Source organism: Anolis carolinensis, chromosome 2, assembly GCF_035594765.1.
Source record: "Anolis carolinensis isolate JA03-04 chromosome 2, rAnoCar3.1.pri, whole genome shotgun sequence".
NCBI classification, from domain to species: domain Eukaryota; kingdom Metazoa; phylum Chordata; class Lepidosauria; order Squamata; family Dactyloidae; genus Anolis; species Anolis carolinensis.
The window spans coordinates 183,045,397-183,071,621 of record NC_085842.1 but is presented as its reverse complement, the minus strand read 5'-3'; the positions used below and the strand labels follow the sequence as shown (position 1 = coordinate 183,071,621).

General features: G+C 45.8%; 1 protein-coding gene across 3 annotated transcripts in view; it reads right to left on the bottom strand.

The window, feature by feature from the left end:
- slc6a8 (solute carrier family 6 member 8) overlaps nucleotides 1-25,861 on the bottom strand; it is a 70,274-nt gene extending 44,413 nt beyond the window's left edge. For 2 of the 3 annotated variants that reach the window (XR_010003123.1, XM_062971257.1), the window contains exons 1-4: nucleotides 25,062-25,861; nucleotides 11,202-11,333; nucleotides 8,298-8,550; nucleotides 8,022-8,154 (exon numbers count right to left, since the gene is read on the bottom strand). Coding sequence is in view for 2 of the 3 variants with exons in the window: in XM_062971257.1 (XP_062827327.1) it covers nucleotides 8,022-8,154; nucleotides 8,298-8,550; nucleotides 11,202-11,333; nucleotides 25,062-25,365 (822 nt within the window). In the remaining variant the exon portion in view is untranslated. The remainder of the gene's footprint in view (nucleotides 1-8,021; nucleotides 8,155-8,297; nucleotides 8,551-11,201; nucleotides 11,334-25,061) is intronic. The other variant, XM_062971258.1, reaches the window with a different exon arrangement.
- Nucleotides 25,862-26,225: the final 364 nt, after the last annotated feature.

Here is a 26,225-nt window from a genome sequence, read left to right as displayed (position 1 = left end):
GTCCATGTGGCCAATTTACCCAGGTTTATACTTGTATTCATTACCATAGCAGGGTGTTTGTGTCTCACTATAATCCATCGTCCCCATGTAGTGTATGGGTGGCTGTGGTTTGCTTTACTTTCTATCTCTGAAAACCTCACAATTTCTTTCCATATTGATACTGGCCAGTCTAGGGAACAATGTAATTGGATAGGTAATGGTGTGTGTCTGACTCTGGAGGTTGGTGCTCATCTCCATTTCTAAGCTGAAGACCCGGTGTTGTCCATAGACACCTCCATGGTCATGTGGCTGACATGACTGCATGGAGCGCCGTTACCTTTCCACCGAAGCGGTACCTATTGATCTACTCACATTTGCATGTTTTAGAACTGCTAGGTTGGCAGAAGCCTGTAATTGGAAGGGTGACACTATTTGCCCCATGAAGCAAAATATTATGGTCCAACCCTAGGATGAAAACATCCCACCACCCCTTGCCCTCAACACGGACTGTGGCTAGATCTACACTGCTAGAGAACCCTGGATTATATGAGTCTATAATTCGGTTCAAAGCAGATAATCTGGATTCAGAAACTGGATTATATGGCAGTGTAGATCCAGCCTGCGAGGGCCCACTTTCCAAAAATCCTACACCCCTTTAGGCTGTGCAAGGAAAGGAAATCCCAGCATCCATGTACTGCCTTTCTCCATTTTCTTCCAGTCACTATCATGGCACACCTGAAATTCACCCCATTACACTACAATGATTCTCCAAAACACAACATTTTGGAGAATCAGAAAGTGACTGATTTCCTAGTGCATCGGGATATGTAAAACTACACAGGCACCCTCTAAGATGCTCAGGCAGCGGACCCATATATTCATGAACTCAGTAGATTGTTGGGATGCCAGCAGTTACAAAGTGCCTACTGTTATAGATGGAAGTGCTCTCTTTCTGTCTCTCTCTCTACACACACACTTTAAGGAGCTGGCTTTCATCTCGCTTCCTTCTGACAGATTAATAAACCCACAGGTAATCAATACTGTCTTCCTTGAAGCAGTGCTTAGGCGCCACTTCTTAACAACTTTTTTCTCAATTGGCATTAGAAGAAACACGTTAAGGAACAAAGGATTCAGATCTAAATGCACTGCCTATACTTAAAGAGTTTTGTTCAGTAATGTATTGAAACTTCGCTACAGGCAATCCCCAAGTTACGAACAAGAGAGGTTGTGTAGGTTTGTTTTTGAAGTCAGAAAAGGTACATTTTGAAAGTGCAACTTCAGCTACACACACACACAAAGAGGGAGAGAGCGGGCTTTGGATAGCACAGGGAAGGATTAATACCCCCGTGGTGTTCGTTTTGCTGTCTGTGCCCCTGATCAGAAGATTTCACCTCTCTTTCTGTCCCTGTTATAGCTGGATTTTGAAAGGTTTGGCTTGTATGGAAACAAGGATTGATGAGAAAGTTTCAATGGAAACCCCTTTTCCCTATGATCATAACACTTTCAGGAGTGAATTTCCTTTCCAAGGGGCAGCTCATTATGAACTCACCCTCATTATGAACTATGAGTCATTTGTATGTCGGATGTTTGTAACTCGGGGACTGTAATTATCTGGCAGTGTAAGGTAAAGGTTTTCCCTTGACATTAAGTCTAGTTGTGTCCAACTCTGGGGGGTGGTGCTCATCTCCATTTCTAAGCTGAAGAGCCCGCATTGTCTGTATGGAGCGCTGTTACCTTCCCGCTGGAGCAGTACCCATCGATCTGATCACGTTTGCATGTTTTTGAACTGCTAGGTTGGCAGAAGCTGGAGCTAACAGCGGGAGCTCACTCCGTTCCCTGGATTCGAACCATCAACCTTTTGGTTAGCAAGTTCAGCAGTTCAGCGGTTTAACCCACTGTGCCACTGCGGGCTCCTTATCTGGCAATGTAGGTGGGCCGAAAAAAGACAGAAGCCCTGAACCTTGGTTTAGGCATTTCAGCTGGCATTTCTTATCATTCAGAAGCTCTGTCCTTATTTTCATAGGATCACTCTACATCTCAATCTATACCCACAGCAAAGAGAGATTGAGAGAGAGAGAGAGAGAGAATGAACACTGCTCTGGAGAAGCATCTGCCTCTCAAACGGGCAACCTCTCCCTCACCCAGGCCACGTGAACACCAGTGGCCAAGTGTGGGAAGTGGTGCCACGTGTGTGCCTGCCAGCCTGCCTGCTTGTCTGCTGGGGCCCTGAGCCTCCTGCCTTCCACCTCCAGCTGCTGTCTGGGGAGAAATGTCAGATGCTCTCAGGCGTGGAACTTGCTGACGGGTGGGATTTCAAATCAGTTTGCAATGCCGAGGAGACAGAGAAGCAGGCACTGGGAGTCTGAGGGGGGAAAGAAGCATGCCTTTGTGTGTGTCTGTGTGTGTGTGTGTGTGTGACAGAGAAAGAAACATTTTATAGGCTCCCTGTGTGGCCAAAGAAGGTTTTGACACATGCCTGAGAATGGGACAGAGCTCAAATTTTGCACACGTAAGCCTAAAGTTTAAACCCTAGAATTTCCATTTAGGAAAGACTCTGGCAGTAGGCTGAGAAAGGGAAGGTCCCTGCCTCATGGCCAACTTGCCACAATGTCCTTTTTCAGATTGACAATTATAGTCAGGGGAAATCAGGCTTGGACTGACAGTCAAAGTTGGGGTAAAACGTTTTTGTCTTTGTTTTGGTCCACTCCCACAATTGGAAGATGTGTTGAGAGCCACAGACAGCCACAATCCCGGACAAACCTCACTAGCATTATTATTCGATTCTTTGTCTTCTTTAAAGACAAGAATGCTGAAACGTTCCTTCTCAGGATAATTTTGCAACCAGAAAAATGAGGAGCCATGGCCTAAGTTATGTTAGAGCAATATCGGAGTTGCGACCTTTTGGAAAAGCGCTCAAGACTTGGCTGTTTGGTTGTGCATTTAAGTAAATCAGATCTAATTTGCCAAATAGTCACTGTTGAATGTTTTTAGGTTGAATGTTTTTATGTTGAACGTTTTTATATTGTGGAATGATATTTTAAATTGTAAGTTGCTCGGAGCACTCTGGTGGAGAGCGACTAATTAAGAAATAAAGTGAAGTGAAGAAGTGAAGTAAGTGCGAAATATTGCCCACTATAAGGAAAGCTGCCTCAATACCGGCAGATTCCCAACAAACTGATGGGGAGTAAATGCAGATAGTAGCCACAGAATGGGCCCCTGGTGGTGGCGAAGTGTGTTAAAGTGCTGAGCTGCTGAACCTGCAGACCGAAAGGTCCCAGGTTCAAATCCCGGGAGCGGAATGAGCCCCTGCTGTTAGCCCCAGCTCCTGCCAACCTAGCAGTTCGAAAACATGCAAATGTGAGTAGATCAATAGGTACCGCTCCGGCGGGAAGGTAACGGCACTCCATGCAGTCATGCCGGCCACATGACCTTGGAGGTGTCTACGGACAATGCAGGTTCTTCGGCTTAGAAATGGAGATGAGCACCAACCCCCAGAGGCAGTCATGACTGGACTTAACGTCAGGGGAAAACCTTTTTAACCTAGTCACAGAACAGCTTGAATAAGAAAAGATATTCATCTTTCCCATCAGACCTCATAGGAGCCCCCGATGGCTCAGTGGATTAAACCGCAGAGCTGCCGAACTTGCTGACCGAAAGGTTGGCGGTTCGAATCTGGCGAGTGGAGTGATCTCCCACTATTAGCCCCAGCTTCTGCCAATGTAGCAGTTCAAAAACATGCAAATGTGAGTAGATCAATAGGTACCGCTCCGGCGGGAAGGTAACGGTGCTCCATGCAGTCATGCCAGCCACATGACTTTGGAGGTGTCTACGGACAATGCCAGCTCTTCAATTTAGAAATGGAGATGAACACCAACCCCCAGAGTTGGTCACGACTGGACTTAATGTCAGAGGAAAATCTTTTTAACCTAGTCACAGAACAGCTTGAATAAGAAAAGATATTCATGTTTCCCATCAGACCTCATAGGAGCCCCCGATGGCTCAGTGGATTAAACCGCTGAGCTGCTGAACTTGCTGACCGAAAGGTTGGCGGTTCGAATCTGGGGAGTGGAGTGATCTCCCACTATTAGCCCCAGCTTCTGCCAATGTAGCAGTTCAAAAACATGCAAATGTGAATAGATCAATAGGTACTGCTTCTGTGGGAAGGTAACGTCATTCAATGCAGTCATACTGGCCACATGACCTAGGAGGTGTCTATGGACAACGCTGGCTCTTTGGCTTAGAAATGGAGATGAGCAACCCCAAGAGTCAGACACGACTGGACCTAATGTCAGGGAAAAACCTTTACCTCTACCTTATAAGGGAAGCTGCCTCAGTATCTGCACATTCCCAACAAATGGATGGGGAGTAAATGCAGCCACAGAACAGCTTGAATAAGAAAGGATATTCATGTTTCCCATCAGACCACATACTTTGCAAAGTGAGCACCTTTTGCCCAGGATATGAAATAGCAGTTGAAGCAAAATAAGGCATTTGCTTCAGGATGCAGTTCTGGGCTTAGATCAACCATGACAAACTCAGAAATACAATCAACCAAAGAAAAAAAAATGAGCCTGGAGAAGATTTATGTGTTAAAACTGGACTATCTGTCAAACCCATATGAAAAGTGGAGATTGGGAGGAGGAGGAAGGAAAACAAAGGAAAGTGGAAACAATATGAGGAAAGCGATAGAGACAGGAGGATTAAAGGAGTAGGGCAGCAGCCCCCCTGACACCTGGGCAATGCTGGATACTTATACTAGTGTGAAATAAAGTTTGGCATGAACAGTCGGGGAAAAAAAGTCTGAACACTTTCCTGCATGCAAATGTTTGCCTCACAGCTGCTAAATCCCAGCTGCTGTTTGTCCCCCACAAATGGGCTCCCAAAATGGAAGCAAGCCCTACTAGAATGAAAAAAAGGCGACAGCTGGGCCATATAATGTTTTGGGCAAAATATGCAGGCAGGGGAACAGTTCAACCTGCCCTCCGAGGCCCTACTATGTATTTTGTTACCCTCTTCTGCTTTATATAGATGAGGCAAGACCAGAGCTATGGCTGTGGATGTCACGTCATGCTTGAAAATCAAAACGTTTTTCCTATGGAATCCCCCAATGACATGAAGGACAGCACCCATTCCCACCCATGGCAGAAGCACCGGAGAACTTATAAATGTATCATTGCTCTTTGGAAAGAGGGCGAGGAGTGTCCTCTTGGATTTTCTGTCTCAGGAAGCAACATATTCAGGACCTCTCCTGCCTTTTACTTGCCACTACCTGACCGACGCTTTCATGTGTATCATATATACCAGGGGTCCCCAAACTAAGGCCCGTGGGCCGGAGGTCCTTTACCTGGCCCCTGTCCTAAACTTAGACTTAGGGTTGACCTAAGTCTACCTGGTATTTGGAGGTCTCTTTGCTTATCTATGGTCTTATGAGATCGTCTAGATGGTCTTTGGAGGTCTCTTTGCTTATCTATGGTCTTATGAGATTGTCTAGATGGCCTTTGAGGGTCTCTTTCCTTACCTATGGTCTTATGAAACCATCTAGATGGTCTTTGGAGGTCACTTTCCTTACCTATGGTCTTAATGAGACCATCTAGATGGTCTTTGGAGGTCACTTTCCTTACCTATGGTCTTATGAGACCATCTAGATGGTCTTTGGAGATCACTTTCCTTACCTTTGATCTTATGAGACCATCTAGATGGTCTTTGGAGGTCTCTTTGCTTATCTATGGTCTTATGAGATTGTCTAGATGGCCTTTGAGGGTCACTTTCCTTACCTATGGTCTTATGAGATTGTCTAGATCAGGGGTCCCCAAACTAAGGCCCATGGGCTGGATGCGATCCTCCAAGGTTCTTTACCTGGCCCCTGTCCTAAACTTTAGACTTACGGTTGACCTAAGTCTGCAACGACTTGAAGGCACACAACAATAACAATCCTAATTTTGGACAATTTCATCATAGTTGGGCCCCCCAACCTTCTGAGAGACCGTGGAAAAGTTTGAGGACCCCGATATATACTGACAACATTTCTACATGCTACCACTGCTGTCTCCTATATTTGAAATGAATGGTTGCAATTATTGTGTGTCTTCAGGCCATTTCTGATTTCATGGTGACACAAAAGTAAATGTTACAGGGTTTCCTTTGCAGGATTTGTTCCAAGGAGATTTTTTCTTGCTTCCCTCTGATGCCAATGGGTTTCCACGGTTAAGCAGGGATTTGAACCCTGAACTCTCCCCGAATTTTAGTCCAATGCTCAAACCACTACACCATGCAGGACACACATGAAAGTGAAAATGTGAATTTAAAAAATGCTAGGTTTTTTAAATGGGAGAACATCTCTCTAGTAATTTGGAGGTTCTTCCATCATGACTCCATAGTTGACTTCTACTGGAAGCTTACCATACAACAGCACTAGAGCACCTAGGAATTCCTACAACGTTCTCTCTAGAATTTTCTATTTCCTCTAGCTCCCTATTCCTCTGTTTTTCACATTAAATGTGTAAAGTGTGTGTGAGGTCACTAATGACAAATTACTAATTATGGGGCTACTGCTCCCAACATGCGCATAGTCAGGAGTGGGGCCTATACAGCCGCAATTCTGACAAGCAACTACAAAGAGCTATCTATCACTTTATCTTCACTTTATCTTATTGGATAAACACAGATGTCTATTCTAAACAAAGTAATGAGCTATACAAAACACAATAATGGTTCAAAACATAAGTAGTACACAATATGTATATTAGAGCATCATATACATCAATGCTCAGTCCTTTGGTATATAACCCAAAAGTATCTAACTCAGTATTATAAATCAAACAAGATGATATAAGTCTCTGCAGTCCTAAAAGGATTAGATTGGCTTAAAGGCAAACCGATTCAGAGTCTCTGCAGTTCTGGAAGGATTCCTCAGGACTCCACAGGTTTTGAAACAATAGTAAAGCCAAGGAGACAGAGTCAATGCTGATGTAGATCCTGACTAGCTGGTTATTGACTGGAGTAGGTGGTAATATATCCGTTTACACCGTTTACAACTGGTTCCCGGGTTTTATCCCAGTTTCGGTAACTCTTCTTCTGGTAAGCGGCAAATGTTTTATTATTTCTTTATTGATGGCTCTGCTTCAGGTATTATGTTTGCAGTATCAATATGCTGCTGTGGATTTTGTGGTGCGGGCTTTACTATTGTTTCAAAACCTGTGGAGTCCTGAGGAATCCTTCCAGAACTGCAGAGACTCTGAATCGGTTTGCCTTTAAGCCAATCTAATCCTTTTAGGACTGCAGAGACTTATATCATTTTGTTTGATTTATAATACTGAGTTAGATACTTGACTTTATCTTGTCACTACCAACACTAACTGATAGGATGCAAGTATGCACTTGTTGAATCCACCAGCCCCATTGTGTCATAAAGCTATACCCAATACTGGTTTGCAGGTGCTGGATGGTGATGCCAGAGGGCTGGTCATCCCACTCTCACAAATCCTCACCATTCTTGAGAACCAATCATCTCCCTAGCCATCAATCTCAGTAACCAAATGTATAAGATCATTGAGAAGATGAAAACTGGGAGGCGAACCAGTTCTTTGGAAGGAAAGAGGTACAAGCAGACATGTTAATGCAAGTCTTCCCATCCAAGTGTGGTGCCTCCTCAATGGGCATGAGACCAGTCAGAGTAGGCCACGGAGCCAGGAGCAATGGCTCCTTGGGAAAACGATGATTTCAAAGAGAACTGAGAATACTTTAATACAGTACAGCATATGTTTCTGACAGGATATGGGTGCCTCTCTACTGTAGAATTAATGCAGTTTGACTGTCATCGCTCCTGGGAATTGTAGACTGGAAAGGTATCCACACACTAAGCAAGGGAAGGCTAAAGCCGATGTAAAACCAGAACTCCGACAACTTCCATAGCACTGAACTATGGCACGTACTGTGGTTTCAAATTCTACAGTATAAATTCACATCTGCTAGAATTGATTCACTGTTTCTCCTTCAGATTCCAGCACCTTCTCCAGCCAAGATATCTCCTCCAAGCAACCTACCTTTCCCGTGGACTTGACACCCTTCCAGACACAGAAATAGACAAGGACCCAGCAGGCGATGAGGCACAAGGTCACCTCCCAATTGATGGCCCCAGGGAACTCTAGGCCTCCCGAAAGATTCAGCACTTTGTTCCTGCAACCAGGAAGAAGAAACATGAACACTGAGAAGAAGTTGTGGGAGAAGGTATTTTCTCAAACCAGCAGGCTGGTCAAGATGGCACCAAAAATAAACCCATCTCAAGGGCTCCAGGGGGTTAGAGAAGTGTCCAGACTCACTCCCAGAATTCGATGACTGGTGACCTCTTGTCAGAAAGTTCATCACAGGTCAGGTTGCCATGGGCAGTGCCGTTGGCGCAGTCTTCGTGCCGGAAGATCTCAACGCACTCCAGGGAATTCCACGGGTTCCCGCAGGTGGCCCAGGGCAAGGTGGCCGTGAAAGACTTCACCAGGTAGTAGAAACCCCAGGCAAGCACCATGATGTAGTAGGTGTTGCAGTAGAAGACAATCACCATGGATGCAAACCCCAATCCTGTTTGAAGAAGTTATGTTACTTGTAAAGAAAAGCCTGCAATAAGGAGGTGCTTTTTCTCTAAAAGTGTCAAGTGTTGCCTCAGGTCCCAGCCATTTCAATGAGCAAATTGGTTTTCATTTAACTGGGATAGTTTCTGCAAAAGTTTTAATTCTGCACCAACTAAATTAGTATTCTCCAGATGGTATAAAGTATGTCATTTAAGCAAATTTGGATCATTTGGGTAATTGACTATGCCTCTATTACTTATGGAGAGGAATCTAAGAGCAATTCAAGGACTGTTGCTCCATCTCTGATCATTAGAAGTCATACTCTGTCATCTCCTTGGCTTCTCAGAGTCCATTAGGCACTGTTTACTCATGCATTAGGTCTAGAAATCTTTTTTAAAATGAAAAGTTAAGATTATCAGAAATAATTAGGCAGCCATTAAGACATGCTGTGCTCCTCAAGAATCATGGTATCTGCTGAGGTTTGGTCCCCCTTTTCTGTTTGGATGCCAAAATACATGGATGCTCGAGTCCCATTAAATACAATTGTAAAGTAAAATGGTGTCTCTTTTATAAAATGGCAAAATCAAGATTTGTTTTATGGACTTTTTGGGGGAATATTTTCAAGCAATGGAGGATTCAATCTGTTGATTTGGAAGGCTGGCTGTACTAGACCTTTCATACTTTGCATTTCTCCTGAACATCCTAACTTCAACTTGCTCAACTCATTTCTCCCCAATCCATTGCCTATGAATCAATTATGCTTTGAGTTGTTGTGCGTTTTCTGGACTGTATGGCCATGTTCCAGAAGTATTCTCTCCTGACGTTTCGCCCACATCTATGGCAGGCATCCTCAGAGGTTGTGAGATATACCACACAATCTCTGAGGATGGCTGCCATAGATGTGGGCAAAACATCAGGAGATAATACTTCTGGAACATGGCCATACAGCCGGAAAACACACAACAACCCTGTGATTCCGACCATGAAATCTTTCGATAAAAAATTATGATTTGCAGTCAGGTTGTTGGTCCACTATTAAGCAGTTAACAGTAATAATGGGGTTATCAGCTCTGAATAGTTAGAGCAGGAGTTCTGAACCAATAGCTTTCCAGATTTCTTTCATTTCCATCCCGTTTTCCATACAGGCTGAAATATATGGTAAGTAAAGTCCAAAAGAATTGCATAGCCCGAAGTTGAAAATCATTTTGACTAGAAGTAGTAATGGGAATCACTCTCCCTCTTGATATTGTTAAATTGTAACTCCCAACATCTATGACTGCTAAGGCTGCAAACAGTTCGATAATAACTGGAGAGCCCACAATTCCTAATCCTGGCCTGCAGCCTAATGTTTTCAAAGTATGAACCAAATCTCCCATCCAGGATAGGTGGCTCATGATTACAGAGACCTCGGGAATCAACTGGTGCGGCTGGAACTGCAACTTCAACAGCAGGGGTGGGGATTGGGTGCCCTTCCAACCAATGCTATACTGCAACTCCACTAAGAGCCAGCAAAGGATGATGGAAGTTGGAGCCAAATAACATCTGAATGGCCACAACTCCTGAAGAAGAGGAACTCTGAGAACAACAGCTGAATGAAGGAGCTGGTGAATTTGTGTCCTTCAGATCAACAGTCATGGAAAGATCTTTCAATCAACCACAAGGAAGAGGAAGGGAGGAAGCAGACTAAATTCATTGCAATATCTATCAACCCTATTCCAGACTCTCTCATCCAGGGGTTCCCAAACTAAGGGCCATGGGCCGGATGCGGCCCTCCAAAGTCATTTACCTGGCCCCTGTCCTAAATTTTAGACTTAGGGTTGACTAAAGTCTGAAAAGACTTGAAGGCACACAACAAGAAGAATCCTAATTCTTCATAGTCTGGGCACTCAACAGTCTGAGGGACTGTGAACCGGCCCTTCACTTTAAAAGTTTGAGGATCTTGCTCTCATCCATGGCAATGTGAATAGGAATTTCCATCAGAACCACTGCCAACATCTAGCAACCTAGGGTTCTCAATGACCTAAGAGGGCTTAATGCCAGTATCAGACCCAGGCTCTCATCAAGAAACAACAACAACAACAACAACAACAACAACAATAATAATAATAATAAAACTTTATTTATACCCCGCCACCATCTCCCCAAAGGGACTCGGGGCGGCTTACATGGGGCCCTGCCCAGGACAATACAGTATAAAACAGCATAAAAACAACATATCAAAATACAATTAACCAACACAACTGATAAAATATACAGTATAACACAAAGTCAAGAAGCAATCTAACAGGGGCGAGCCGCATGAACACTAAATTAAAAAACTCGGGGTGAGAAAGGGATCAAATAGAAAACCTCAGAAACAAACAAGCCAGCTCCCAATTTCGGGTTGTGAGTTGGCCTTCAGAACTGGCTACATAATAATTTCCCACCATGTGATTTTCAGAGAATCATGGGACATTAAAATGGCTGTTTATAGGGCTACTCATCGCTTATTTTTTGCCACCATGGTGTAAACACCACGGAATCTTATTAAGGCAGAAGGAGAGAGAATTCAGAAGCTGAGCTGTAACTTTTGCAACAGGTAGCAACCTGTTGGGAATCAATCCCAGAGACAGACAGAAAAAAGAAGGAACTCGTAGGCCCAAGGTATGGGGAATTTCTTACCTTTAAACAGTGGTGCGATGTTCCACACGTTGATGCTCCCGGCCTTCATGAACTGCCCCAAGGAAATTTCCAGGAAGAAGATGGGAATCCCGCCAATGAGGGCAATAAGAAGGTAAGGGATGAGGAACACACCTGTGGCCAGGTGAGCAGTACAAAGTAAGCAAGAGCCCCATCATATTTCTATCTTAGCCCCAATATTTTTTCAAAATATATTTTTATCAAGTGATCTAAATTGTGCCATATGTCATGTAGAAAATAAAGACATTCCAATAAACTCTCTTAATTCAAAGATTTTCTTGGCTTTCTGCTTTCTTCAGTGGTAAAAGACTTGAGTCTATACAGGACAATAGATGCAAACTCATTAATTCATTCATCCTTTGGGTTTCTCTGATATCACCAAGCCAGTATACCCATAGTATATTCTTCACTATTCTTGGTCTAGACTCAATCCATACCTCTATACAGGTTGTGTATGTCCCGTCTGAAATGCTTGGAACTAGAAGTGTTTGGGATTTCAGATTTATTTTGATTTGGAACACCTATATTTGCAAATACATACTCATGAGATATCTTGGAGAAGGAACCCAAGTATAAACACAAAATTCAGTGATGTTTCACATATACCTCATACAAATAACCTGAAGGTCATTTCATACACACAAACTCTTTGTGCATGACAAAGCGTTTGTGTACCCTAAAACAGAGTTGTTACTGATCTCAGCCACACATGTGGATAATATTGGAATATGCAACATTTCATGTTTTGGTTAAGGGGTGCTCAACCTACATATAGAAGGCATTTGGCAGTCAGTACCAATACCTGGATTTCTTGGTGAATTACAATCTACATAGAACCCACACCACTTAATCACTCTCCTCCAAATCGCTTTTGTTGAACAGAGATACATCCTGGCAGCTCTGTTGGGAGATTTATTGTTTCCAAGGCAAAACTCTGAATGGACAAAGGGCTGCAAAATAGAGAGGGAGAACAGATGTCTGAGATAGCTGCTAGGGAGCTAGAAAAAGGATAAGCAGAAAACATTCTGTTTTCTCTATGTTAAAAAAAATCTGCCTGGGTCTGTCTAAATTTCATCTTTGTGAAGTCTCTTTTCAGTTCCCAGGACCAGAAGGAGCCCCTTGGTACCTGGCTTTAGCCATATCGACTACAATATCTGCACTTCTGTGGGCAATCCTGCACTTCTGCTACTTCCCTAAACAGCCGTTAGCTTTCCTTGTTGCAGTTGTGACACTGACACACCAGCCCCAAGGCTATGATTGACAAGACTGCGTGTTCCCAGTGCACACGTGGGTCTTAGTGTGAATCACCTCAGGGGATGCTATTTATATCCACACTCCCTGGGCTATGGGGAGCCCTGAGCCCTGCTCTTCTTCTTGCAAATCCCCAGTTCAGAGGATAATCTGGGGGACGTAAGATCTTTCCCATGTGGATTAACATGGCCGCAGTTGGGGAACCCATTCATCTTTGGGAGGTGGAGAAGGTATCCAGGACCAAGAAGGGTGCATGGCTTTCTCTGCAGCCTAGCACTAGTTGTACTTCTCCATTATTTTTCTTTTTAGTTCTGTCAAATCAAATCAAAATCTTTATTATGGTCATAGACCAGCATAAGTGGGATACAGTCTTATAGAAGCATGTACATAAAATCTAAAAGGCTAAAAAAACAAAGGCATGTTGAAGGCTAAAACACAAAACCCTGGACAAAAAGGGATGGAGTCCTACCATTTAGAAAGCTAACATGTTGAGGTAATGGTTCTAGCTTTGTTTCCTTCCTATCCTCAGTTTTAATATGCATGGATTTGTTTTTTTAAAATAACCACAACGATTGTCCATCTGTAGTTGTGCTGCTTTAATGTACCATGAGAACAGGACCTGAATCAGAAGTAAGCTAAGCTGGTGTGTACTTTCAAAGTTTTTATTTCCGAAAAATTCAGACAAACAGGAGCTGCACAGTATCAGGTTTGTGCCTCATGAGTCATATCTAGCTGTCTCCTGCTTGACTATCTTTAGTGTTGTCCAGTGTTTCTCATAGTTAAATCCCAGCTCAGTTTTCAAGTCAGAATCAATTACTGATTACGTGCAGAAATAATGAAAGAAAAGAATGCCTCTAAGAATATTCAAAATATTTTTAAGACAGCTTGGAAATACTAGCTCTTTGGACGGAGACCCCTCCGGTGTCCCCCAGCCAACATGGCCACTGACATTTCTGTAATCCAAAAAAGGAGCTTTTCCAAGCGCTCTGTAGAGCTCGCGGCACAGAATCACCGTAACTAGCGCTGCACTCCTGGGATTAGTAAGCAGGGCTTCCAGAATAGAAAATGTGGATTCTAATCAGATGTAATCCTCAGCAAATCTGGCTGTTAGTTTTCTTAATTATCAGTTCTAGTATAATGGGTATGTTTACTTTCCAGGTGCTAGTGCTAAATGCTTCAAAAGTACTTGTCTCAAACTCTTTCCTTTTCTCCTCTCCCTCTGCAAAGAACTCTGGGAATTGGAGTTTTATGATGGAGAACCAACAACATTTTCAGCCTTCTTTTGAAGCTTTGATTCCCAGGATACTTTGAAGAAAGCAACGGCAATTAAGAGAGTTATGATGTCAATATATGTGTGGAGTATAAATGCATGTCATGTGTTTTTTCTACATAACTGATGAGTGACTCATTATAGATAGAGATGAGAGGAGGTAGAAATCTACTTCTGAGCACATAGTTTTTACTCGGCAGCAACTATTTGCATGGGGACAGCTTCAGAAGGCTGGTTGCCTGGAGCCAGCATGCTCACACCACACACAACAAAGGTTTTGTGAATGGCCCGCATTCATGATGCAATTGCCACTGTCAGTACTTTCTGTACTGAATTCCACTCTCTAACCTTCACTGTCCACAGTCTTCGCGCTGGGTTGCTGTGAGTTTTCCGGGCTGGATGACCATGTTAGTTGCAAGTTCACTTTATTATGGTCAATGACCAGCTCATGATCATGTTATCCTTCTGGAACATGGCCATACAGCCCAGAAAACTCACAGTAACCCAGTGATTCCAGTCATGAAAGCCTTGGACAACACAGTCTGCCCATACCTCACAACTTCTGAGGATGCCTGCCATAGATGTGGGTGAAACGTCAGGAGAGAATACTTCTGGAACATGGCCACACAGCCCGAAAGACATACAACAACCCAGTCTGCCCACTGTTTGCAGCTCAGATTTTGGATCACAAATCATGATGGAAGTGGGCCGCAGCCCTAATAAATCTGCCATCCTGGGACTATTTTCATTTCAATGGAAGAAGAGATTTCCTCCTTCTCTTTGTGAATTAGAAAAATAAATTAATACCCAAAGAAGACAGGAGGACAGGAGAAATGGGAGTGACAAACCAAGCCTCAGAAGGGACTCCTGACAGCCAAGGCTGAATTCACACCTGAAAGAAACCTGTGCTGACCTTCCTCCTATTCAAAGGTATGGCTGCATTGAAAAGACCACCAGCTTGCTAGTGGTGTGTCAGTGATTTGCCTTTGGGAGACCAGAGTCAGACCGAGGTTGAGTCACCCACTCCTTTTGACGTCACCAGGCATCTTGTGACAAGCCGGCAACAGAAGATGCCCTAAAATTCCGGTTTGGAAAATAAGTGAGCCCACACATACAAATCACTGGCTGAAAAATTATATAGCTATTTGCGCATTTGAATGAGCCCACACAGACACTGTGCTGCAAAGACAATTTCCCTCTCCTCGCTGCCACGGGAAAAGACTCTCCAGCCCCCAGCCAAACTAGGCATCAAGATATACAGCATGGAAGACACCTGCCACCATGGAATCAGCCCCCAGGAACTGCGGCCTTGGCCCACACCATTCTGGGACATCTTTACAATTTATCAAAGCTGGTACTGGCTGGCGGCACATTAAAACAAAGTAGTTTCCGTTGTGCTGCCCTCACTCCAAAGGCCAGCACTGGCTGATTCCAGCCTCAGCATAAGCCAGCACTCTCCCCCTTTCAGACACTTTCCTTAGAAAGTGCAGCCAAGCTGGAAGAAAAAAAAGCCATTCCAGGCTGGCGAGGTTGCCCAATGAATGCCTCTTTATCTCCAAATTCAGCTGTAACCTACCCGCAACCAATACTGACAATCCCCTACATTCCAACACAACCCTTTTCTAAACTTTCTGTATCCCATTGCATGTCTATGATTCTCTTCTTGACTGCTGCAGCCACTTCTGACTCCTTTGATTGCCAGGATCATATTTTTTCTCCTCCTGAGCTCCTATAAGCCTCAAAATATTATTAGAGCAGTTTAAACTCTCACCCTGTCATGGCTGAGAATCAAGAGAGATATATTGGCCATGCTAAGGGTTGTTTTTGCCCTCTCTCTCCCCCCCCCCCCCTTCTTTACTGGTCTAGAGAAATGCATTCTTTTCCCAAGGTCTAGGACAGTAGCAGGGGAGGAAAAAGCAAAATCCAAGCATCTAATGGCATGGGTCATGTGCCATTCTCATACACTTAGACAAACACACACTGCCTCTAGGCCACTTGCCAAATTCAAGGTTTTGGCAAATAGTTGGGTGTTAGCTCAACTTCAGTCCATTTTACGAGACTTTATTAGCATAACAAGATCTACAAGTTGTGTCAAAACATCCAGGAAGGATAAATCCCAGACCCATCCAGTGAAAAAAGGGAATAATTCCTGCTTCCCAGAAGGTGCTTGCATCAAATAGCTTAGGGCTGAAACCTTTTGTTCTCCAGCTTTGTTGGCCAATTTCGACTGCCTCGTCACTTCTGAGATTGGGAAAAATATTCTCCTTGCTTCCTTCTCTCTCTATCAGAAGGAAAGTGAAATCAGAATTTGCTTATACTGCCTAAATAAATCCCTTGAAAATAACATAGGGGACACTGACTTCACAAACACATATGAAGGTTTGAACTTTCTGTTGTAATCACCCAAATCACAAAAAACAAAACAAAAAAACATATCCTTGTCAAAATATATGTTCTTTTATTTTTTCAATGCACACTTTCTTCAAGTTTCTAGTCCTCAATAAAGACAAGATGTTAATACAGCTGGCCCTTTCACTGCAGTCATATTCCTTGCACAATACATGTGGCTCTGGCTACCAAAGAATGATGTTTACATACACACAATGGGAAATACTATTGTTTTTTTTTCGTGTCAGGAGCAATCGGAGTTGCTTCTGGAGTGAGAGAATTGGCCGTCTCCAAGGACGTTGCCCAGGGGACACCCGGATGTTTTGATGTTTTACCATCCTTGTAGGAGGCTTCTCTCATGTCCCCGCATGGAGTTGGAGCTGATAGAGGGAGCTCATCCGTGCTCTCCCCGGGTGGGATTCGACCCTGGCAGCCTTCAGGTCAGCAATCCAACCTTCAAGTCACAAGGCTTTTATCCCCTAGGCCATTGGAGGCTCCTATTAATACTATTGTGATTAGCCCAAAGTCACCAAGTAACTGGGTTGCTGTGCATTTTCCGGGCTGTATGGCCATGTTCCAGAAGCATTCTCTCCTGATGTTTCACCTACATCTATGGCAGGCATTCTCAGGCATTGTGAGGTATATTGGAAAACTAAGCAAGGGAGGTTTATATATCTGTGGAAGGCTCAGGGTGGGAGAAAGGACTCTCATCTGTTGGAGGCCAGTGTGAATGTTGTAATTAATCACCTTGATTAGCATTAATGGCCTTGTAAGCTTCATTCCTGCCTGGGGGAATTCTTTATTATTAAAAAAACTCTAATATCAGAACAGTAAACAAAGAAAAACACTCTGTAAACAGAGGAATTACAGACATGAATCAATCAGGGGTAGCTAACACCTCCGAGCAAAGGAAGTGTTCCCTTGCTTAGTTTCTCCATATACCTCACAACCTCTGAGGATGCCTGCCACAGATGTGGGCAAAATGTCAGGAGAGACCGCCCTCCCATTTTACTTCTCCTAAAAGGTGGTCCTCCTATGTCATTATACCATGTTTTAAATTGGTTTTTACTGTTATTATATTGTATCGTTTGGTTTTAATGTGTTTTATTCAGTTGAAGATGCTGTATTTTATCTTAATTATTTGTTTTTGGGCTTGGCCCTGTGTTAGCTGCCCTGAGTCCCTGTGGGGCAATGGAGGTGGAATAGAAAAATAAAGTTGTTGTTGTTGTTGTTATTATTATTATTATTATTATGAATGCTTCTGGAACATGGCCAAACAGCCCAGAAAATGCACAACAACCCAGTGATTCCGGCCATGAAAGCCTTCGACAACACACATCACCAAGTAATTTTTCATCAGTTTGAGCAGATGTATGATCCCAAATTCCCCAAGTACAAAACCAACTACCTTGGCTTGGTTAAAAGGTACTTGATTCGGGGAAAACATACACAGAGGTCGCAGCTGTATTGGTGGTTTTACTAGTCAATCAATCAAGCTGAGTATGTGATCACAAGAAAACCTTCACCTTGCAGTCTATGTTTGAGTCGTCCTTCCTTTCACTCCTCCAAAAGGCAGTAAGCAAAAAAAAAAAAAAAACACCAAAAAAAAAAAACCATGAGATCTTTAGGGAGAATGAGATGGCAAACTTGGCATTGTCCTACCTAGTCAATTGGCACTGGATCAAGAACAGAGCAATGACAGAAACATGAGGCAGAGTGGGATCCAGACACTGCATCACAGGCAGGCAGGAGACTCCCGAGCCAGCTCCCTGTTCTCCATTTCTAAGTACAGGAATGCCAGAAGAAGATCCAAGCTAGGCTGAAAGGTTTGAACTTCTGGCTTGGAAATCATGCTATACTGTACCTCTATACATGGATGGCTGACTACCAGACTTTATGTGGTGGTGCACAGAATGTACTGTAGGCATAGCTGTTTCTTCCTTTGCTTTGCATCAGAGCCTCGGCTGGAGAAATAGGTCCTGCAGCTCAGCTCAAGCCCTGATGGTGATGTCTACCTTTTCTCCACTCCCTCTACCGTCTCACTCTTTTCATGTACTTTTAGTAGAACACTTTGGCATTATGCTGAGCTACTGAAACGCACCAGTCTGGGAATGAGTTGCATTGATTTCCTTCTCTGCATGATTGTCCTTTTTGACAATCACAAACTGTTTTGTGCTAGCTCCAAGACTGTGGGATGACCATTTGGAGCTTGACTGAGGGGAAATAGGCCTGACAGATAGTTCTTGTCTATCCAGGCTGTCTGCAGATTCAGTCTTTGTGGCAGTTACACCCTTGCCGTTTGCCTTCTTGTGTACAATGTATGACTATAAGACCCCAAATCAGTTTCTCCCCAAATTATGGTTCTCCAATGTTTGGGTCTACTCAGCTCCCATATTCTCTGGCTACTAGCCCCAGTGGCATGATGGAAGCCAAACAAGAAACAAAAATATCCACCCTGAAGGCATCAGTTTGTGATACTTCTAGTGTAAGTGCTGGGTGTTTTTGGAAGGTGGGAAAGCTTATGAGTAAGCCTGGGCTTCTCTGAAACTCAAGAGATAAGCAGCACCTCTAGTCTGGAGAGCCAGGCCCCTTCTACAATGCTTTATAAAATCCAGATTATCTGATTTGAACTGGATTATATGGAAGTGTAGAAGGGGCCCAAGTGGAAAGTGGAAATTAGAATGCCAAAGGAGGACTTGGGGCTTGAATCACATCTCCACTTCTTTACTCCTGCTGATAGCCCTAGCACCTGCCAATCTAGCAGTTTGAAAACATGCAAATGTGAGTAGATCAATAGGTACTGCTTCGGTGGGAAAAGTCAAAAAGACGCTCCAATCAGCCATGCCGGCCATATGACCAGGAGGTGTTTATGGACAATGCAGGCTCCTCGGCTTGGAAATGGAGAAGAGCACCTCCTCCAGAGCCGGAGATGAGCAGAACCAGAAATGAAAGCAGAAGCCTTTGCCTTTGTCTGTGTATTTGTGTCTTATTGTATTTCACTGTAACAAAGCACTGAATGTTTACCTGTGTCTGTTTATATGCTGTAATCCACTCTGAGTCGCCTCAGGGAGAAGGGAAGAATATTAATAATAATAATAATAATAATAATAATAAATAATATTAATAATATGGGTCATTGATATTGCCATCCCAGGTGACAGTCGCATTGACGAAAAACAACAGGAAAAATTCAGCCGCTATCAGGACCTCAAGATTGAACTTCAAAGACTCTGGCAGAAACCAGTGCAGGTGGTCCCGGTGGTGATGGGCACACTGGGTGCCATGCTGGCATTTGGAAACAATAGACATCGACAAAATTACGATCTGCCAACTGCAAAAGGCCACCCTACTGGGATCTACGCGCATCATCCGAAAATACATCACACAGTACTAGACACATGGGAAGTGTCTGACTTGTGATTTTGTGAAACGAAATCCAGCATATCTATCTTGTTTGCTGTGTCATACAATAAATAATAATAATGGAGCTTCTTGGGTGACCTTAGGTCAGTTACCACACAGGATAAAAAGAATGGGAGTCAGGGTCATATATGACCTATGTATGATGCCCTGAATTCCTTGAAGAAAAGGAGAAAGATAAATGTAATAAACAAGTAACAAATCCCTAAGACTCAAAGCAAAAAACTAGAGGCATGCATGCCTTTGACCCATATTTGTCAATGTAACAGTGAATACAAGGGAAGAGTGGAGCCTAAGCGAAAGGGATGCCTGCCCACTATCGCCTACAAAAGTGCCTTCACAAATTATCAGAGTGGGCTTATTTTTCACCAAATGCTTCTTGGTAACAGGTGAGGGACCATTTCTTTAACAGGGGAAGGCAGAAAATAAGGGAAGGCAGAGCAAAGCCTTGCAGCTATTCCCCCACTGCTGTTTCAAAATCATCAACCCCATATTTGCCCTACAGCTGGATTTGCCCCATCTTGCTGTCACAGGCTGAGGCAGTCCTACTGCAAAAGGGAAATTCTGGATGCCCTGAAAGAAGGTGGCAGGCAGGATCTGGAAGCAGCAATGGCTCAGAATCTAGAAAGTCATGCTCTTGCCCAGCTCCTGCTCATGCAACAGGACTAGAAGTGCGAGAGAACATCCCTGCTTAAAAGGAAATGTGTGTGCGTGCGTGCACTAGTATGCACAAATGCTACGTATGGATCTTGGTCCCATTCCAACCTGAGCCATAAACATTTCTTGGGTAAGCTTAGGAGAGATATTTGCATCATGTCAAACAGGGGAAGACACTGGGATGGGCAAACAAGTACCAAAAGGGGCGGTTGTGTGGTTTCCAGGCTGTATGGCCGTATTCTAGAAGCCCAGGGCTCGGGCTGTGGTGCAGGCTGGAGAGCAAGCCAGCTGTAACCAGCTGCAATGAATCACTCTGACCAGGAGGTCATGAGTTCGAGGCCCGCTCGGAGCCTATGTTCGTCTTGTCTTTGTTCTATGTTAAAAGGCATTGAATGTTTGCCTATATGTGTAATGTGATCCGCGCTGAGTCCCCTTCGGGGTGAGAAGGGTGGAATATAAATGCTGTAAATAAATAAATAAATGAATTAATGTTCTCCTGATGTTTCACCTGCATCTGTGGCTGGCATCTTCAGAGGATCCCAAAGACTGTGAGGAACCAATCTAAAAGTCTCTTTGATGGTACAATCTAGTATACCAGACAAGTAAAGAGGGACTTTTGCTGAATCCTTGCTCGTCTGCATTGTTAGTGATGGCACTGCCCTCCTGCCCATGTCCAGCTGAGTACAGGCTTCATCTATTTTATACCACCTCTGATGACGACAATTCTCTCTCTTTCTTCTTTTGCCCAGAGAAGGATAATATTGCTGCTTTAAGCAACCAGCACTTCCTTCTGCAAGGCACTGAGGTTGCACTTTGCTCCTTGCCTATCAAACAGATGTGTGGGGTGGTGTCATACTTGGGACAGCGCTGTGCCAACAAGTCTTATCCTCCCCTGGCCTTGGGCATTTCCAGCCGAAGCAGGATTCCTCCTCCTGTATCTAATCTCACCTCTATCTCCACTCACTCAGATTTCAGTTTGGGCAGATCAAGATCCCATTCCACGCATCATTTGCAGATACTCTAAACCAGCTTTCTTGGGAAGAGGCGGCTGGGGCCTCTTTATCGAACTCCTTCAGCCCAAGGAGTTTTTTAGGTACGGCTCTCTCCAACGCACACCTGCACCTGCACCTCTGTCTTCCTGGCATCTCACCTCTGGGATCCATCTGCTGCCTCCAGGATTATCAACCTGGCAAGGCTCCCTCGTGATGTTATGACTCACCGCTCATTTCTCCTTTCCCCAATGCAAGGGCCTGTCAACATTGCTCAGGAATCCCACACCCTCTCTGGTCAATTCCAGGAGCGGACGGGGCTGGGACATGGTGCCGTTGTCCCAGTACCTCTGGGTTTGAAACCATTCTAGGATTTTTTTTAAGAGGGAGGCTTCCTGCAGCAAAATGCTCACATGCCCCAGAATCGGCTTTGTTCTCTGCTCCTTTTGTAGGAAAGAATGAGCCCCAGTCCTTCCAATGCATCAAAATTGCCCTTTTTTATTGTGTCTGAACAGAATGAAGGGCAGTCACCCTTCGGCTGCGGAGGCCAAAGGAAGAGAAGTTTGAGGAAGCACACCGAGTCTCTGTCCTCAGGGCTGAATGCTCTGCCAGGTTTTAGCTTTCCAATGGGCAGGAACAAGTTGAATCCTGGATCTTTGTCACAAGGAAGAGCACCCTCCCTCCTCCATCTCTCTATTCCAAAATATTCCCCTGCCAGGATTAACCTATTCATCTCATAACTGCACCCCAACAGCCGAACATCCAGCCCCCTTCCTAAAATCATATCCCTTGACTGCCCCCTTCCATCCTGTCTGAGTAGATCATAGTATCCTAGAGTTGGAAGAGACCCCAAGAGCCACCCATTCCACCTCCTAGACCCATATTCCTTCCCTTCTTTGAGAGTGAATTATTTAATCCCAGAGTTGGAAGAGACCCCAAGAGCCACCCATTCCACCTCCTAGACCCATATTCCTTCCCTTCTTTGAGGGTGAATCATTTAATCCCAGAGTTGGAAGAGACCCCGAGAGCAACCCATTCCCCTTCCTAGACCCATATTCCTTCCCTTCTTTGAGAGTGAATCATTGAAGTCCAGAGTTGGAAGAAACCCCAAGGACCATTCAGTCCAATCCCATACTGCCATGCAGAAAGATCCAAAACCCTGCCCATGAGTGGATCCAGGCCACCCTTTACCCACATTTCTACTTCCCTCCCTTTTATCACTGGACTGCCCCCTTCCTTTCTTTGAGAATGGATTAGAGAATCCTAGAATTTGAAGAGACTCCAAGGGCCACCCATTGCCCTTCCTTAGAACCTCATTTCTTGATTGGCCCCTTCCCTCTTTTGAGAGTTGATCAGAGAAACCTAATGTTTGAAGAGACCCCAAGTGTCATCTAGTCCCCTTCCTAGACTCATATTCCTTGACTTCTCCCTTCCCTCCTTCAAAAGCGAATCATAGAATCCTAGAGTTGGGAGAAATCACAAAGGTCATCCATTCCAACCCCATCCTGCCATATAGGAAGACCCAAACAAAGTCCTGCTGACCAGTGGATCCAGCCTATCCTTTACCTACATTTCCACACTTCTCTCCCTCCAATCACTTAACTGCACCCTTTCCTCCTTCAAGAGTGGATCAGAGAAACCTAGAGTTGGAAGAGATCCCAAGGGCCACCCGGACCTCTTCATAGACCCATATTCTTTGACTGCCCCCTCCCCTCCTTTGAGAGTGAATCAGAGAAACCTAGAGTTGGAAGAGACACCGAGCGCCATCCAGTCCAACCTCATCCTGCCATACAGGGACATCCAATCAAAGCCCTACTAATCAGTGGATCCAGCCAGCCCTATACCCACATTTCCACACTTCCCTTCCATCACTTGATTGTCCCTTGGCCTCCTTTGAAAGTGGATCAGAGAAACCTAGTTGGAAGAGACCCCAAGGGCCACCCATTCCTCTTTCTAGACTCATATTCCTTGATTGTCCCTTTGCCTCCTTTGAGAGCGAATAATAGTATCCTAGAGTTGGAAGAGACCATAAGGGCGATAAAATCCAACCCCATCCGGCAATACAGGAAGACCCAAAGTCCTGCCGACCAGTGGATCCAGCCCACCCTTTACGCACATTTTCACATTTCCTTTCCTTTCATTACTTGACTGCCTCCTTCCATCCTTTGAGAGTGAATAATTGAATCCCAGAGTTGGAAGAGATCTCAAGGGCCACCCATTCTTCTTCCTAGACCCATATTACTTGACTGCTGCATTCTCTCCTTTGAGAGTGAATCATTGAATCCTAGAGTTGGAAAAGACCACAAGGGCCATCCAGTCTAACCCCATCCTGCCATACAGGAACACCCAATCAAAGCCCTGCCCAAAAGTGGGTCCAGCTCACACTACCCATATTTGTACACTTCCCTCCCTCCCTTCCATCACTTGACTGCCTCCTTCCCTCCTTTGAGAGTGGATCAGAGAAACCTAGCTGGAAAAGACCCCAAGGGCCATCCATTCCCTTTTCAAGACTCATATCCTTGACTGCCCCTTTGCCTCCTTTGAGAGCGAATCATAGAATCCCAGAATTGAAAGAGACTCCGAGGGCCACCAATTCCCCTTCCTAGACCCTTATTCCTTCGCTCCATTGAGAGTGAATCATAAAATCCTAGTTAGAAGAGATCCCAAGGGCCGTCCAGTCCAACCCCATCCTGCCATACTGGAAGACCCAATCAAAACCCTGCCCAACAGCCACAGGGGTCCAGCCCACCCTTTTCCCAGATTTCCACACTACACTCCCTTCCATCACTTGATTGTCCCTTGGCCTCCTTTGAAAGTGGATCAGAGAAACCTAGTTGGAAGAGGGCCGTCCAGTCCAACCCCATACTGCCATGCAGAAAGATCCAAAGCCCTGCTCATGAGTGGATCCAGGCCACCCTTTACCCACATTTCTACTTCCCTCCCTTTTATCACTGGACTGCCCCCTTCCTTTCTTTGTGAATGGATTAGAGAATCCTAGAATTTGAAGAGACTCCAAGGGCCACCCATTGCCTTTCCTTAGACCCTCATTTCTTGATTGGCCCCTTCCCTCTTTTGAGAGTTGATCAGAGAAACCTAATGTTTGAAGAGACCCCAAGGGTCATCTAGTCCCCTTCCTAGACTCATATTCCTTGACTTTTCCCTTCCCTCCTTCAAGAGGGAATCCTAGAATCCTAGTTAGAAGAGACCCCAAGGGCCGTCCAGTCCAGCCCCATCCTGCCATACTGGAAGACCCAATAAAAGCCCTGTCCAACAGCCACAGGGGGTCCAGCCGACCCTTTACCCAGATTTCCACACTTTCCTTCCTTCCATCACTTGATTGCCCCTTGGCCTCCTTTGAGAGTGAATCACTGAATCCTAGAGTTGGAAAAGACCCCAAGGGCCACCCATTTAGACTCATATTCCTTGACTGTCCCTTTGCCTCTTCTGGGAGCCAATCACCTAGATTTGGGAGACATCCCAAGGGCCGTCCAGTCCAACCCCATCCTGCCATACTGGAAGACCCAATCAAAGCCCTGTCCAACAGCCAGAGGGGGTCCAGCCCACCCTTTACCCAGATTTCCACACTTTCCTTCCTTCCATCACTTGATTGCCCCTTGGCCTCCTTTGAGAGTGAATCACTGAGTTGGAAAAGACCCCAAGGGCCACCCATTTAGACTCATATTCCTTGACTGTCCCTTTGCCTCTTCTGAGAGCCAATCACCTAGAGTTGGAAGAGACCCCAAAGACCGTCCAGTCCAACTCCATCGTGCCATTGCAGGAGGACCCGATCCACGCTCCCTGGACAGATGAGGGTGCCGTGGGCCCTCCCCTCCCCTCCCCGCGTGTCCCCACGTGCGGCCGGCTCACCTCCGCCGTTCTTGTAGCACAGGTAAGGGAAGCGCCAGACGTTGCCCAGCCCGACGGCGAAGCCCACGCAGGACATGATGAAGTCCATCTGCCGGGTCCAGGTCTCCCTCTGCGGGGGCGGCAGGCAGTGGGGCTCCAGGGGCTCCCCCTTGCCGGGCGGGGGGGCTCCCTGGCACATCACGGCCACGGCGGCAGAAGCGGCGGCGCCCCCCGACTTCTTGTCCAGTTGGTCGCCGGAGGAGACGCTGTAGATGCCTCCTCCTCCTCCTCCCCCTCCTCCTTCCGAAGAAGCCCCTTTCGCCATGGCTCCGGGGGGAGCCCCGGAGTCTCGGCCGCCCCCCTCCAGGCGGATCGGGGCGAAGCGAAGAGGGGACGGAAAGAGGGCGGAATTGGGGCGGGGGTCTCTGTAGTGGTGTGGGTCTGGGTCTGGCCTGGGGGAAGGGAAGGAAGGAAGGGACTGTCCGCGGGAGTACACGGGGGAGGGAGGCGGGGGGATCAGAAGCAATCCACGAAGCACTTGAAGGTCAACCTGAAAAACCTCATGTGGTCAATGGGTGCGGGGAGGGGGGAAGGCGGCTGCCGGAGGACGGGGCTCGGCGGCGGCGGAGGGGCTGCTGCTGCCGAGAGAGAAAGGGGGGGGACCCCCACAGGAGCCCACCCGGAGGGGGAAGAAAAGGAAGCCTTTCCCGTCCGCGGCGAGGCTGCCTCTCCTTGGGAGCTGCCCGGGAGCTTCTGTGCCTGCCGCTGCCTCCGCTTCTGCTGCCGCCGCCGCCGCCTCTCAATCACCGCCCCTCCGTGACGTCAGCGCCCCTCCTCGCTCTCCCCGCCTCCCCCTCCTCCCCTTCACGCTCCAGCGCCGCGATGAGGCGAGAGAAGCCATCCCTGGCTGGAGAGGGAGGGCCTCCGCTCCTCTCCTTCCCTTTGCACCTGTTCCCGCCTCCTCGCCTTCTCCTCCAGCGCTCTGCCATGATGCCCTTTGCGGTGCAATGGCTTCTGGCTCCTTCTTGGATCATTCTTTCCTCCTTCCGTATTTTTCATCTCACTCTCTCTCCCCCTCTCTCCTCCCCCTCCCTCCCCCTCCCTCCCTCTCTCCTCCCTTTCTCTTCATCTCTCCCTCTCTCCCCCTCCATTCCTCCCATCCCCTCCCTCTCTCCCCCCTCGCTC